Below are 16,568 nucleotides of genomic sequence, written 5' to 3'. Positions count from 1 at the left end.
AGACACACTATTATATTTTAGCTGACATGAGACAAACTTTTCTAAATTAAAACTAATGACTAAATTATTTTGATTTTCAAAATGGATAAAAGAACAATTTAGATTGAATTCGCAGTATTTAAATAGAATGTATTAAAGAAAAGAATGATAAAAAGGTAAGTCTGTCTGCAAACATAACAAGTTTGGATTAACTCTTTTTAATATAATATGTTAAAAGATTTTAAGAACATTTTTTGTGTGCAAAATGCAATCAAATTTAATCAGTTTGGCATTAATTAAGCTCTAATAATGTACTTCAGTGTCTCTCCTAAGTAGTGTGATCCGTTTCCCCATCATCCAGGTCGATTTGTGCACATTATGGTGTCATCATAATTTTAAAACATACTGAGAAAATGACAGAGCTGCAGAATTAAAATAAATGATTAATGGTATTTTTTTTCATGTTTTGTACTAATAGGTATTACTGAGCCTTTAAATTAATAGAGCTGTCAAGCTCACGGGTGTTACAGATCCAGCAATGAACCAAAATGGAAATTATATATTCCACAGACACCTAAAGATGACACTTCGGAATATTTTAAATTTTAATTAGTAGGTGCAATTGTTTTGTTCCCCACAACCAGTGCAAATTAATTGGAAATTAGTCACAACCAATCCCGTTTTCAACAGTCTGAAATGAAAGAGATTGGTGCTTTATACTTTAACATACTTGTTTGGGGGCCAGAAAGCACACATGCAGTAAATTGCATTGTCAATTACAAAACAACAACTGTTATGAAATTAGGAAAAATTATGCACAGGTAAACAAAACTAATTAATGCATAAGTAACTGGGGAACACACAAAATAACGTCCAACTAAACACTAAAGTGCCAGTCTTAAAAAAAAAAAAAAACGGCTTTAGAAATGCAAATTTATGCACAGCATTTACCAATAAAGTCGTAGGTAAAAGGATGCTTCTAGTTTATGTTTTATTTAACTGCATTTGGAGCCTCACTACCACTCACACCTTAAGAAATATACCCATCAGAACAGCAGTCTGCTTATTCAAATATGTGTCAAGATGGCAAAAGACTGTTAGTTAATTTTCTATTCCTCAAATATCAAGATAAGACTCATTGAATATCAAATGATAATATTTCCTTCCTTAAGATTTATCCTTATTCTTTATTTAAATAGTAGGCAAAATGCAATTTCTACACACATCAGGAAAATATTTATTATCTACACAAAGCATTTTCCAACTGATAATTTTTTGGTTACTCTTTGTCTTTCATCACTAAAAATACAAATGTTCCTTTGCTGGAACATTGGTACGCCTTAAGATTACTTAAAAATGGTATGTCTACAAAGGTAGCAAGTGCCAAGTTACAATAGCTGTGTAACTTCTAATGAGAAAATAATATTCGCATCAAATTCTCAAAACAAGACCAATTTCGAGGAAATCAGCCAAGTGCATTCAATATTATTTCAAACTATTTAAAGGTAATCGATTTAATGAAAGGATCTTGGGAAATTCAAGAGATAAATAAACCTGCAGATAACTTTCACAGCACTGCTATTTACTTAGCATAGTAATTTTCCTAAGCTGTTTTTCCCTCCCTCTTTATGAAAATGCCATAAAACATGGCTTTTATGGAGTGAAAAATATTTTAAACTTCAGTCTATATTGAATGTTTGCAAAAGTGCTAAAAAAGTTGGCTATTTCACAAAAAGCTGATATATGGAAGTTTTAATAAATTGGTTGAGATTTTATAATAAAATAGTTGTAAGGCTGTATAATTTCTAATTTGTTTTCAATTCCCAGGTCTGTGATCAGTTAATTTAGGTAATAGGTATAGGAATACCCACCTGCCATATAGATAAGCAAATTCCAACTATTTTCTTACTTCTCAAATTTACCCCATCTCCCCATAAATCTTCCCATGTACTCTTTATGTTTAGGTTTTGGTAGCTTCTTGTCAGAAAACATAGTTCTCTTCACAATTTCCCTTTAAAATCGTGTCGTATCTTTAGTAAGCAAGAGAGATATAAACATATATCCTATGGGGGGAAAATCCACCTGACACCACTGCAGTTTCTAACATGTTCATTTAAATGATATTCCTGAGTAGAAAGGATTTTCATGGTAGTTAACTCTACAAGTGGGTTGAAAGGGGCATTAAAACAATCTCAGTTTATTTTGTTTCTCAACTGTAAGTGCCCTATGCTGGGTGTGCTCTGGCTAGATCTGCTAAAGTGCCAAGAGGTCTCATTGGCCTGGCTACTTGTTGTGCATTTTTGCTCCTGTACCCAATACTGTGCATCACAGAAAGCTGCAGTCATTGTATTTCCCCCTCTGAACATTTATCTGTAAGAAAACAAGCTTAATGGAGAGATAGCATGTTTGGGAGTAGAAAAACAAGTTAGGAACAGTTAAAGTCTTATAACTTTTTGCCTCACGACCTTGGACATTCATCTAAAGTCACTGCCACAGTCTAAAAGCCTCCCCTATGATTATGTAACTCACTTGCAAAGTCTTAAAACATGTTTGCTTATAGACAAAGTAATCCAAAAAACAAACTCATGTAGTCATCCATGTCATTACTGGTCTAGAGAAATATCTGAAACTTAACGCTATCTTCATAGGTGAGTAGAAAAGCTATGCTTTTTTGGTTAATTATTTTCATTCAGACAAAAAGGTAAATGTTGTCTCAACTGCTTAAATGAAGGACACAAGAATGGGGGAAAAAATTTAAAGAAGTTATCTCAAAATGTATAAGATGTAAGATTCAAGGTTTAGGGTATTTCTTAGACTTATTTAGTACTAGAGGCCCAGCGCATGAAAATTCATGCACTCGGGGGCGGGGGGAGAGGGGGAGACTCAGCCCAGCCTGCACGCTCTCTCAGTATGAGACCCCTTGGGGAATGTACACCTGCTGGCTTAGGCCCACTACCCAGGGAATCAGGCCTAAGTGGGCAGTCAGACATCCCTCTGGCAGCCTGGGAGCCCTCGGGGGATGTCCAACTGCAAGGAGTGGGCCTAAGCCATAAGTAGGACATCCTTAGTGCTGCTGAGGAGGCGGGAGAGGCTCCCGCCACTGCTGCTGCACTCGCAGCCATCAGCCGGGCTTATGGCTGAGCAGAGCTCCCCCTTTGGGAACGCACTGACCCCTAGGGGCAGCTCCTGCATTGAGCATCTGCCCCCTGGTGGTAAGTTCACATCATAGCGACCAGTCGTTCTGGTTGTTCTGCCCTTAGGGTCAATTTGCATATTACCCTTTTATTATATAGGATTTTTGTAAGAGATATGAAAATGTGGACTATACAGTGAAGTCTCAAAGTTGGCAGATAAGCAATTCTGGCTAATAATATGCCAACTCAATGGGGACAATTCAGGCAGATCTCAAAATAGCCACACACAACAAAACTAAGGAGAGTGGTGATGTTTTCAGTTCTGGTTAAAAAGAAGTAAGTGCACTCCACCTGGTCCCTCCTACTGAAAGCAACTATAAACGCTACACGTGGAGCAGCTACTAGAGGGTGCCGAAAAGTAAGGGATGGAGGCAGAGTGGGGAAGGAAACCAGGGTATGAAGTACCAGTGAACCAGTGATGCATTTCATAGTTTTCTCCCCTATCGTATTTCCTAGCCTGACTTAAATGCAGCCCCAAACCTGGAACTGTACATCAAGTACAGAGAGTTCTACAAAAGCCTGGTCTTTCTGTTTCAAGGGGTAGAAAATTACGGCCCCATAGGTCAGAGAGAGTTGGAAAATATCTTGTCCTATTTAGCCTACCAATCTCTCCCATCAGAGTCCCCTGGCAAGTCCTTAGTAGTGGGTGCCTCCAATTACAATGAAGGAAAGCCTTGCTCTCTGATCAGTGCACCTGTGGTCCCAAAAGCATGGGTGAATGCCTGACAATGTTTCTCTCTCTACCCGCTTTCTAGATGGCCCTGGAGGCAGGTGCTATATCAGGAAGTACAGGGAAACTAAGGCCTTAGATTTCTAGCCAGAAGTGCAATATGAAAGCCCTGGGAGGCAAACAAATAAACAAACAACAACAACAACAACAAAATACACACAAAAATACTTCCAGGAGATTCTGGAGCAAAGGGAGACATAAGAAAGCTATCTCTAAAGTTGTATATGATCTCCTCAGTATATCCCTGAGCCTGATATGCATAGGTTTGACCTTGAGAAGCATACTAAAAATTTAGAGAACTGAATTAGGGGGTAGCCCACAACCCAGGTTCCAGACAGGTCTATGGATCATGTATATGTAAGATAAATCTGATAAACATTGCAAAGACTTTGAAAACTGAACTGATATTAGAACCACAACTCACAGGATGCAGATCAGATTTGTGATCTGAACCCAACTGGGTCAATTACCTGCTGAAAGAACAACAAGAAGAAATCAACATTCCCTATAAGAATTGAAAAAACACCCAGAGTAAGTGTGATATTTAATATATTCAGGATATAATAAAAAATGTCTCAACATGTGCCGATCCAGGAAAATCTCAAACACTCCTAAGGGGAAAGATAGTCAATGATGTGACCCCTGAGATGATGCTAGTGTTGAAATTATCAGACAAGGATTTTATAACAGCAACTATAACTAAGCTCCAAGAAGTAATGGCAGACCCTCTTGAAAGAAAAGATAGATACTATTGGCTGAGGAATAGAGGATTTAAAAATGGAACCAATTAAATATTTTACAACTAAAAAATACAATGACGAAAATTTAAAAAAAGGACTGGCCTGGCCTGCGTGGCTCAGTGGTTGAGCATTGATCTGTGAACCAGGAGGTCAGGGCACATGCCTGAATTGTGGGCTCAATCCCCTGTGTGGAGTGTGCATGAAGCAGCCGATGAATGATTCTCTCTAATCACTGATGTTTATATCTCTCTCTCCCTCTCCTTTACTATCTAAAGTCAATATATATCTATATCTATATCCATCTCTCTCTCTATAGAGAGAGAGATGGATATAGATATAGATATAGATATAGATATAGATATAGATATAGATATAGATATATAGATACATATATATATATCTATATATATATATATCTATCTATCTATATATATATATATATATATATATATATATATAGATAGATATATATATATTTTAAAAAGGACTGGATGAGCTCAAGAACAGAATGGAGATGAGAGAGGAAAAAGTCAGTGAACTTGAATATAGATGAAGATATTATCCAATTTGAACAATAGAAAGAAAAAAGAGGGGAAAGTTAACAAAGACTCAGAGATCTATGAGATAATACTCAAAGCATCTAAAATATCATCAGGGTTTTAAAAGGAATGGAGAATGAGTGTGATGCTTAAATAAATAGTTGAAGAAATAATGTATGAAAACTTCACAATTTGGCAAGACATATTCACAAAGCTCAGAGAAACTAAAACAAAATAAGCTCAAAGAAATTCATGTCCAGACTCATCAAAATCAAATGACTGAAAACTAAAGACAAAGAAAAAATCTTGAAAGCAGCCTGAGAAAAGTGATGCATTAAATATTGTGGAGCAAAGATTCAAATGACTGTGGATTTCTCATCAGAAACCACATTATATAAGATACTATGTGAGGTATGAAGGGGAATTAAGGATGACTCTTAAGATGCTTACAATTAAGTCAGAAGAGCTGGATGCATACATGCATAGCCAAAACATAGGGCCATGCACTGGGATGCCATTAATACAATATCAACAGAGAGCCACAGGAGTACAAAGGACCAGGCAAATATTTCAGACAGATGGGGAGTTAAAAAGGCTTCATGAGGAAATTGCTGCTAAGCTTAGCATTGAAGGAAGGGATTTGATTTTATTTTTAGTATAGATGTATTTATATCCTATAGTCTTCCAGAAAGATTTTGAAGTCACTTACAAAATATCCTATCTAATAAAGAGGGAATATGCTAAGTGACCATCATGCCCTCACAAGATGGCAGGGCCCACAGCCACAAGATGGCGGCGCCCAGTCTGCTCAGCCCTGCCGGGGGGCGGCAAACACCATGCACTTCATCTAGCCGGAGTCCCCCAGTCCCCTAAGCCCTGCCTCATCCAGCCGGAGTCCCCCAGTCCCCTCAGAGGAAGACAGTTGGGGGTGATCGGGCCGGCAGGGGAGGGCAGTTGGGGGCAATCGGGCCAGCAGGGGAAGGCAGTTGGGGACAATCGGGCTGGCAGGAGAGAGCAGTTGGAGGTGATCAGGCCGGCAGGGGAGGGCAGTTGGAGGCATTCTGGCCGGCAGGGGAGGGCAGTTGGGGACGATCATGCCGGCAGGGGAGCAGTTAGGCATCAATCAGGCTAACAAGGGAGCAGTTAGGGGGCTATTAGGCTGGCATGCAGAGTGGTTAGGGGCAATCAGGCAGTCAAGCAGTTAGGAGCCAGCAGTCCCGGATTGGAGAGGGTGCAGGCTGGAAGGCTGGGCTAAGGGACATCACCCAGCCCCGTGCACGAATTTTGGGCCTCTAGTGTGGATATATATATATATATATCCATCCCAACAAGATATAATAATTAATCCAGGCAATCTGAGTAAAAGAAAAAAAAAGTATATGAAAATAAACTACAGGTAACATTTGATGACAAAATTGCAAACCATTCACCTTAGAAAATTGCTGAAAGAAACCACAGCTTTTCTGTTAGCTGGCTTCAAGGCCAGAAGAATGAGTCTATATCTGCACCACGAAATAGGGGAAGGCACATTTAGGCACAAGATGAAGCAGTGTGAGTAGAAAGCCTCGGGAAAGTGGTCTCTATGTACCATGGCAGGCTGATGCCAGCCTTGGGGGAATAATTTCATGCCATGACAAGGATTCTGAGCTTTCTTCTGTGTGAAATGAGTTTTGAGCCCTAGCCAGTTTGGCTCAGTGGATAGTCATCTGAAGGGTCCTGGGTTCAATTCCAGTCAAGTGCACTTACCTTGGTTACATGCTCCTCCCCGGCCCAAGCCCTGGTTGGGGCTCGTGCAGGAGGCAACCAATTGATATGTTTTTCTCACATCAATATTTCTCTCTGTCTTTCCCTCTCTCTTCCACTCTCTCTAAAAACCAAGGGAAAAATATCTTCTGGTGAGGATTTAAAAGAAATGAATTTTGACATCAGGGAGTAAGATAATCATAGTTGTGTTATTCATAAATAATTCTGTCAATAGTGTGATGGATGACTTTGACTATACTGGGAAGCAAAAAATAATGTATTAAAGAGAAAAATATATGTCTTTTGGCCACCTGTATATCTTTTTTGGAGAAGTGTCTATTCATATCTTCTGATCATCACTAATCATCAGAGAAATGCAAATCAAAACCACAATGATATACTACTTCACACCTGTCAGACTTACTATCATCAATAAATCAATAAACAACAAGTGTTGACAAGGATGAGGAGGAAAGGGAACCCTCGTGCACTGTTGGTGGAAATGCAGATTGGTGCAGCCACTATGGAAAACAGTATGGAGGTTCCTCAAAAAATTAAAGAATGGAAGTGCCTTATGACCCAGCATTCCCACATCCGGAATATATCTAATGAAACCTAAAACACTAATTTGAAAACATATATGCACTCCCAAGATATGGAAGCAACCCAAGTGCTCATCAATAGATGAGTGGGCAAAAATGCTGTACTACAAGGAACACTACTTGGCCATTAAAAAGAATGGAACTTTACTTTTTGTGACAGCAGGGATGGAACTAGAGGGTATTATGCTAAGTGAAATATGTCAGGCAGAGAAAGACAAATACCATATGATTCTACTTATGTGTGGAATCTAAAACACAAAGCAAAACAAACAAAAAAAGAAACAGACTTATAAATAAGAGAACAGACAGACAGTTGACAGAAGGGAGGGGGGTTTGGGGACTGGATGAAAATGGTGAAGGAATTAATAGGTATAAATTGGTAGCTAGCAGAATTGTCACAGAGATGTAAATTATAGCATAGGGAATATAATTACTAATATTGTAATAATTATGTATGGGGCCAGGTGGGTACTGGAGAGTATATGATTTTCCAACCACTACACTGTACATCTGAAACTAATTCAGTATAATATTTAATGTAAAAGGTAATTGAAAATAAAAACTAAAAAAGTTGCTCCCTTATAATACCTTGCTATAGAAATCAATCAACTTTTCCCTTTTTGACATGTCTATACCTCCAAAAAAAAAGAGAAAAATATATAAATACGCTTAAAAACTGAATTATGTTACAAAAGTTGTAATTAATTACTAACATTAGAGGTAAAATAGAAGCCCTGAGGAGTGACTGGATGAGGCAGTAAAGCATTATAATTAAGAGAAAGGCATTAGAGCCCCCTGGCCTGCTCTACCTCTGGGTGGCCTTGCCAAGTTGCTACATTTACCTGGCTTCAGTTTTTAGTTATTTATTTTTTAAAATTTATGATGTGGGGGTTATAATAACTCCAATGACCTCTTAGGGCTGGTTGTGAGGATTAAATAAATAATGAACATGAATACACAGTACAGAAACTGGTACATGGTAAACACTCAATAAACATTAGACATTGTTACCATGGTTTCCTCCAAACATCTCCAGGACATACAAATGTCTTGAAAATTCAATCAGCCTTCATTTAGAATAATACTACATGTCTGGGACTGAAAATATTTAAATTTATAATTTTTTTTCATTTTCTGTGTCAATGGCATGAGATTAATTTGTAATTAGCAAATGATTAAATATTAACTTACACTTTAAATTTATGATTACTTAAAATACAATAACAACAAACGCATAAATCAACATTCAATAGGACTATTGAACACTATTTCTCTTCAGAAAGAATTTGCATTTCAAAGTTGTGCTGGAAATACTCTCTCTGCAAAAACAATTGTCAAAATGAAGTTAACTCTAGATAATGGCAGTTTCTTAGGGCAGTGGTCGGCAAACTCATTAGTCAACAGAGCCGAATATCAACAGTACAACGATTGAAATTTCTTTTGAGAGCCAAATTTTTTAAACTTAAACTTCTTCTAACGCCACTTCTTCAAAATAGACTTGCCCAGGCCGTGGTATTTTGTGGAAGAGCCATACTCAAGGGGCCAAAGAGCCGCATGTGGCTCGCGAGCCGCAGTTTGCCAACCACTGTCTTAGGGCAATGAGAAAAAGATCCAGTCTTCACAGGAGAGGGTACAAGCAAGGGTGAGGCAAGGAGCCAGTGTCTGAGTCCAGAGGATGTTAGTGCCAAGGAAGTAACCTGGCATTCAAGTTAGAAAATAACACGTTAGAGAATGGTCCACACAGTGGAAATGGGTATAGCAGGAGACAGGTACTCTCAGGGCACGAAACGATCAAGTATCTTCCATTGAAATACCAGGGATCAAGTGTAAGGCAGCAAGACAGGCTTGGCAGGGATTGGCTCAGTACCAGGTCAGACCACAGTTGCATGTTGAAGGTATTTAATGTTGGAAACTAAGAGTGGGCAAATGGATTCAGGGTCCTGAGAGGTATTATACAAAGGAAGGTATAAAAAAAGGCAAAGCTCATGTATATGCTTTACAGAAGTTGCCTTGATGTCAAGTTATGTGTAATATAGTTAGCTATTTGATACGGCTATGAAGTACCGAGGCTGAACTATTGGACTAATGGAGGTCAGAAATGAGTGGAGAAAATGATGTTCAGTTATGGAGGGAGGGCAGCATGAAATAATTTTCAAAAGAAAAGTTATGTTACTCAACTAAAGAAAAAAAAGTTTATTTGGAGAAGAGGAAAGTGCATGACGAAATGAAAAAGAAGTAAGAGATGATATTGGAGAAACAGGAATTATATTGGTGTTTTGAATTATATTTTATCAGATTGAAAAAAGTAAAATGATTTTCAGTAGAAGAGTGTCATGGTGCAATTAGTATTTTATGTGATCATTCTGGCAGAAAAGTGAAAGATGAATCTAGATTAAAAAATTGAGATAGGGAAAGATTGATGTGGTTATTGTTAGGAATGAGAAAGAAGTAAAATGGGAATGAGGGAGAAATAAAACCGAGAATAGTGGTATTTGGGATGAAAAAAAGGAAAAGATTTCAGACATATGTCATATCACTAGGTAGGCATGGTCATTGAATGTGAGGATATGGAGAAGTATAATGACTCTCAGGTTTTTAGCTTAGGGAACATTGGATACATAATGGTAGCTAATTCAAAAGGGAGGAGCAGGAGTTTGGGAATGTTATAAGAAGTCAGTAGATGGTGTTGGGGGAGGAGGTGATGAGTCCATTTCGGTTATACTGAACTTGAGGTTTAGTGTGGTCATTCTCACTTAACAAAACTTTGCCGGGCACCTATCACATGTAAATACTGGAAGTGAAGGGGCTGCCTATGCATTTGCTAATATAATCTGACCTTGTTTATGACCTCTTATAGCTTACTGTCCCCTGCTCCTCCCAACGCTGCTCTTTCGTCCCCTGCCATGAGAGAAACATATTGACAACAGAGTCAGTATGTTTGATGTGCCCAGGAGAAAGGATTGTGAAGGAAGAAGAGAGAGGGGAAAATAGTTAGGCTCTGGAGCCCAGCCTAAAGAAAGGCTCTTGCATTATTTCAGAATGAAGTCTTCTAGAATCAAATGGCCAACATTGATTCTCTGTTAACTCAGTAAGTACTAGAAAACTATAAACACCGGAATACTTAATACATTTCTTGACTACTTTAGTGTAAGATAATTTAAAAGATCATAAAAATTATGCTAAGCAAAATAAATCAGTCAGATAAAGACAACTATCACATGATCTCACTCATTTGTGGAATCTAATGAATGAAATAGATCTAGAGACATAGAAGCATGGAACAGACTATCAAATCTCAGAGGGAAGATGGAGGTGGGTGGGTGGGTGGGTGGAATGAGACCAACCAAAGAACTTGTATGCATAATCCAGGGTCATAGACAATAGTGTGGTAAAGGTCTGGGGTGGGGGCTGGGGCAGGCCAAAAGGGGTCAATGGGGAAAAGGAGGAGACATATATAATACTTTCAACAATAAAGATTAAAAAAGCACAAAGTATATGTTTGAAGAGTTAATTTTAAGTTCTTTGGTTTTTGCTTTTCCTGATATTTGAACTCAGGATTTATGAAATTTGTAAGTAAATACTACCTCAAATTTTTTAAATTACTTTTTTACTGTGGTAAAATATGAGTAACATAAAATTTTCTATTTTAACTATATTCAAGCACACAGATCAATGGCATAAATAAAGTACATTCACATTGCTGTACAAACATCACTGCCATCAATTTTCAAAACTTATGATACTTAGATTTTTTTAAGGTATTAATTGATAATCAATCAAGACCGATTTATCACCCGTCTTTCCATTTTACATACTCCACTTAAAGAAAAATGGAATTTCTGCTGTGCTCTAAAATTATATCTAGAGCAATTTCTGCATAAATTGAAGATCAGCTTATGGATATTTAAATTCGGCAAAGAATTTTAACATTCTACCAATTCTTATGTTCTATAAGAAAAATACTGTCTTATTGAATCGAAGCAAAGAACACTTTCTATTTAAACCATGCCAATGTTACGAATGCTAAACATTCTCATCAGTTGAAGTGAAATTTAAAGTTCAGAACTCCATGTGGTTCTAGGAAAAGTAGAGTATGCCAGAATGTGAAATAACAATAATAAGCCATAGTCTAGTATACTTCTTGGCCCTCTGTAGGCTGTAATAAATGTTTTATGTGAATAAAAGTATTTGCAAGGAGAGAAAATTAAACATGTTATATAAAATGTATTATTAATTCAACAATTGTATAGATCATGATAATTAATAGGCAAAATGAATGTCCAATTACTAATTGAAAGGAAACAACAAATGTATTACAAGTACTCGTGTGAAGTAAGCTAAAGTTATTCTAAAACATTAATTAGATTTTAATAGACATAGACTTTTAAAAGCTGGAGCAAAGCAGTAGGTGGTTTACCAAAGGTCACACTGGAGGGACTGTGTCCTAAAGATGGACTGGGGCCTCTTTAGGTTGAGTGGGGAGTAGCAGGAGTTTGGGAACGTTATAAGAAGTCAGTAGATGGTGTGGGGGGAGGAGGTGATGAGTCCATTTCGGTTATACTGAACTTGAGGTTTAGTGTGGTCATTCTCACTTAACAAAACTTTACCGGGCACCTATCACATGTAAATACTGGAAAAAAGTGAAAGATGAGATAGGGAAAGATTGATGTGGTTATTGTTAGGAATGAGAGTGTTTCAGTGGAGCCAGGCCACCTGTGTTTCAGTCTCTACTTTGCCATTTATTATCTGCGTGGAACAAGGCAAACTATTTCACCTTTGTGTGCCTCAGTTGCTTTATCCATAAAATGAAACCAATCATAAGTTTTATGAGCATTCAGTGTGTCAATACATGCAAAGTGTCTAAAACTGTACATGGAACAAATTAAAAACTTAATAATTGTTATATATTGTTATTGCTATTGATCCTTCATGATTTAAAACAGCACAAAAACTAAATTCCCCCTCTCCCCGAGAAGAGTCCAAAATAATACAGAGTACTAATGGAAGGTATTTGTTTTTATTGTCTTTTTTTTTTTAAATTTCTTTATTGATTAAGGTATCACATATTTGTCCTCATCCCTCCATTCCCATCCCAAACCCCTCCCCACGCATGCCCCCACCCCCCTGTTGTCCGTGACCACTGGTTAGGCTTATATGCATGCATACAAGTCCTTGGTTGATCTCCCACCCTTACCCCCACCCTCCCCTACCTTCCCTCTGAGGTTTGACAGTCTGATTGATGCTTCCCTGTCTCCGGGTCTGTTTTTGTTCATCAGTTTATGTTGTTCATTATTTCCCCTAGATGAGTGAGATCATGTGATACTAGAAATATACTTATAAGAACTGAAAATGAGACAAGCAATAATGGTTATGCTGAGAGGCAAATGAATCAGTCTGTAGTGAGTTTCTTTCTGGGCCAACAGTTCTTTTGAGTCCCAATTTCAATGTCAAACAGTTCCTTATGTGTACATGTCAGCAATGATATTTCAGTTCTGGATGGTGGACAAATGGTGGTAATGCAGGTCTGACCCTCTCTGGTTTGGTCTTGGGCAATTTTATTCTCTTGTTACTCAGGCTGATGAAAAGTGACCTTTTATGCAAGACAAGAATAATGCTATTACCACCACCACTACCATCCTGTATTACAACACCATCACCACGAGCATTGCAACTACCATCACTGTTGTCACTGACAGCATCTTCTTAGCTCTTCATGACCACCTCATTGCCACCATCACCACCACCACCATCATGATCCTCACAACTGCCATCATCACCATAACCAAAGTTTCACCACAATTTCCATCATCACAATCATGAGCACTGTTACTTCAAGGCCATAATCCTAACCATCACTACCATCACCACCACCACCACCACACTACCACTAGCAACAGCAACAACACCTTTAACCTCCAAATGAGTACAAATGTAAACTTAAAAATGTCATTGGGAAATGAACAATAACAGACAAGATCTAAGTGTATATATGCTGGTAAAGGGAGAAGAACAGGAAATTCAGAGGAGGAAGGGAGGGAGGGAAGGGAGGGAGGGAAGGGAGGGAGGGAGGGAAGGGAGGGAGGGAGGGGGAGAGAGAGAGAGAGAGAGAGAGAGAGAGAGAGAGAGAGAGATAAAGAGAGGGAGAGAAACATGAATGTGAGAGATACATCGAGAGAGAGAGAGAGAGAGAGAGAGAGAGAGAGAGAGAGAGAGAGAAACATGAATGTGAGGGATACATCGATTGGTTGCCTCCATATGCCCAGACCAGGGATGGAACCTACAACCTAGGCTGTGCCCTGACTGGGAATTGAACCTGTTACCTTCTGGCATATGGGACTAAGCTCCAACCAACTGAGCCACACTGACAGCCAGGGCAGGAGCAGGAAAAATTTAAAAGGTTGTTTGGTCCCATGATAGTAAAAGGCATAAGAAGTAGCCAGTCTAGAGTAATTTTTCACATGTTTGTTTTACACCGTTATTGCAGAACTAATGTATATCACAGACTTGGGGTTCAAGTAGCTAAAAGGAATATATTAGGAATAAACAAAGAGTCATATGTATGTGCTGTAAACAAAGACTGAGTCAATAATTTCTGAGTAAAACCACTAGATAGGTATGATTAAAACTTCCCTCTTTTATGCTAAGTTGTGCTGTTTGGAATCTGTAGCTGAAATTGTTTAAACTAGTGGTTAAGAGAATGGGCTTTAATCAAAAGAAACCTGGATTTGAGTTCCATATCTGCTTCATATCTGACCTTGAGTAGGTTATTTAACCTTCCAAAGCATCAGTTTTCTCCATCTGAAAAGTGGTGCTAACCATTATTTAGAGTTTGTGTAAATATTTATTAAATACTAATATAATGTACTATGTCAATTATACCTCCATTAAAAAAAACATGCACTACCAGCACTTAGCAAAATGCTAATACTAATTTAATATTAAGACCTCCCCTATCACTCTCTAAACAGTGTCGCACCCAATCTTAAGGTAAGAGTGAACATCGATTCATTTCTTTCTCTCATCCCTTATCCCTCACCCCAAGGGAACTCATTAGCAAATCCTTTCTGCTTCAGTTCCAGAAGGTAGCTCAAATCCATCCACTTCCCTGCCACTATCCTTGCCCAGCCCCAGACCACTTTGATAGATCCTGTCTCCCAGCTGCAAGTCAGAACAATCTATTCTCCACGTAGCAGCCAAGGTGAACTTTAAACATATCAATCAGATGATGCTCAAAGCCTCAATAGCTTTCCTATTATACTTACAATCAGATGCTAACTCTTTACTATCATTTTTCTACCTGACCTGACCCCTGTCCATCTTTTACTTTACCTCTCACCACTTTCCCCCTACTTCTAGAAGCTTTGGTCATACCATCCTCCTTACTGTTTCTTTAACACACTGAGCTTCGACTCTTCTTTCAAAGAAGCCTCCCATAAAGTAGTATTCTCCATACTTTACCCAGTTCCTCTTCATTATTTTGCCTTGTTTTTTCATAACCTTGTAATCTAAAGTTATGTTATATGTCTATTTACATTTATTCAATCTCATATTATCAGAAGTAAGTTCCTTGAAGACAATTAAATTATTGATCATGGTCTATTCCATTTCATTATTTCAATGTTCTGTAATTGATCATGATTATGTTTCCATTCTTAGTGCCAACAGCAGTGCCTAGCATATTTTTGAAATGTAACAAAATGTTCACTATTCAGATGAAAATAGAAATTTTGGGGGGTATAAATGTCTGACTTAACTAACATCTCATTATGGAAAAAAGTATAGGGGGAGTTTTTCTATAGAGAAGGAAGCCCTCAAATCCCCAAATGGAGGCAAAAGAACAGACTTTTGTCTGAAGGTCTCATATATCATTTCCTCATAAGCTATTCTGAAGTAAGTATAAGAAAGGTACAAGAAAGCTTATCAATTCTGTTTAGTCTCAGAGTGTATAACTGATCTGTGGGGTTTAAAGGTTATACCTAGGCTAACACAAACATTCCAAAGCTAAATCACTGTCAAGGGCATATAATGCTTAAAATCTGAACACAATTGCTTTACCACATAACTAAGAAAATAAATGGTACCTCTTAGATATTTTGATTATTTAGTTGTAGACATATGTGATTAGTTAGTTATAGGCGGATATGATACCTAGTAAGTAGAAATGAAAGGACTAGAATTTCAACTACTCTACTCACTGTGCATGGGGTCTGCATCCATGGTTCCCCATCGATCTGCATTGGCAAAGACTTGCTAGTCCTGGAAGAAAAGATTTCCTTTTAAGTATATCACTGAAATACTTTACCTAACAGACTACATATGTAAGACATAAGATAATGAGACCAGGAAATGCAAATAGAGTAACAGCTGGGCTCTAAAGTTATCTATTTTAAAAGGGACTTAAACTCTTGCTTATTAATGAACTAGAGGCTCAGTGCATGAAATTCGTGCACAGGTAGCGTCCCTAGGCATGGTCGGTGATCAGGGCCAGCTGGGGCCTTCCTTCCCTGGTTGCTGGCTGCTGGCCGGGTCTTCCTTCATTCCATGCCGCCCCCTGGTGGTCAGCACATGTCATATTGAGTGAACAAACTCCTGGTCTCCTGGTCGAACTCCCAAGGGGACACTTTGCATATTAGCCTTTTATATATATAGATATCTGAAAGGTTCCTTGATAGGGATGTTGTGCTTTCTGGTAAGTGTGGTGATATAAACAAAAACTCTGATGCAAATAACAAAAGTAGGGTATATATTTAACCCTTTGCACTTGCTTGCTTTTTTCTCAATTCCTTTATTCTAATGCTAACCGTGTCGAGTCACACCCAACATCCGAGTGCAAAAGGTTAATGGCAAAATCAGAATTCCTTCAGCCAGAAGAAGTTTCTTGTTTTCATTGAAAACCTGGAATAAAAGTGTTTGTCATCTCAGACTTTCCAGTATCAACACTTTCATGTAAAGAACGCCACTTATTTCTGTGATGTAATCCATGCTTTTACCTTAGTATCAAACATACCTTTTTTCCAATAGGTAAAAATTTTTGGGAAAAA

General features: G+C 38.1%; 1 protein-coding gene across 6 annotated transcripts in view; it reads right to left on the bottom strand.

The window, feature by feature from the left end:
• DGKB (diacylglycerol kinase beta) overlaps positions 1-16,568 on the bottom strand; it is a gene marked incomplete at both ends in the record, with an annotated part of 464,423 nt that overhangs the window by 11,571 nt on the left and 436,284 nt on the right. For all 6 annotated transcript variants that reach the window (XM_079785451.1, XM_079785454.1, XM_079785452.1 and 3 more), the window contains one exon: positions 15,723-15,783. In XM_079785451.1, the coding sequence (XP_079641577.1) occupies positions 15,723-15,783 (61 nt within the window). The remainder of the gene's footprint in view (positions 1-15,722; positions 15,784-16,568) is intronic.

The sequence above is a fragment of the Cnephaeus nilssonii genome, assembly GCF_951640355.1.
Source record: "Cnephaeus nilssonii genome assembly, chromosome: 12".
In the NCBI taxonomy this organism is placed as follows: domain Eukaryota; kingdom Metazoa; phylum Chordata; class Mammalia; order Chiroptera; family Vespertilionidae; genus Cnephaeus; species Cnephaeus nilssonii.
The sequence above is the reverse complement of the archived record's forward strand: the minus strand, read 5'-3'. Positions and strand labels throughout refer to the sequence as shown.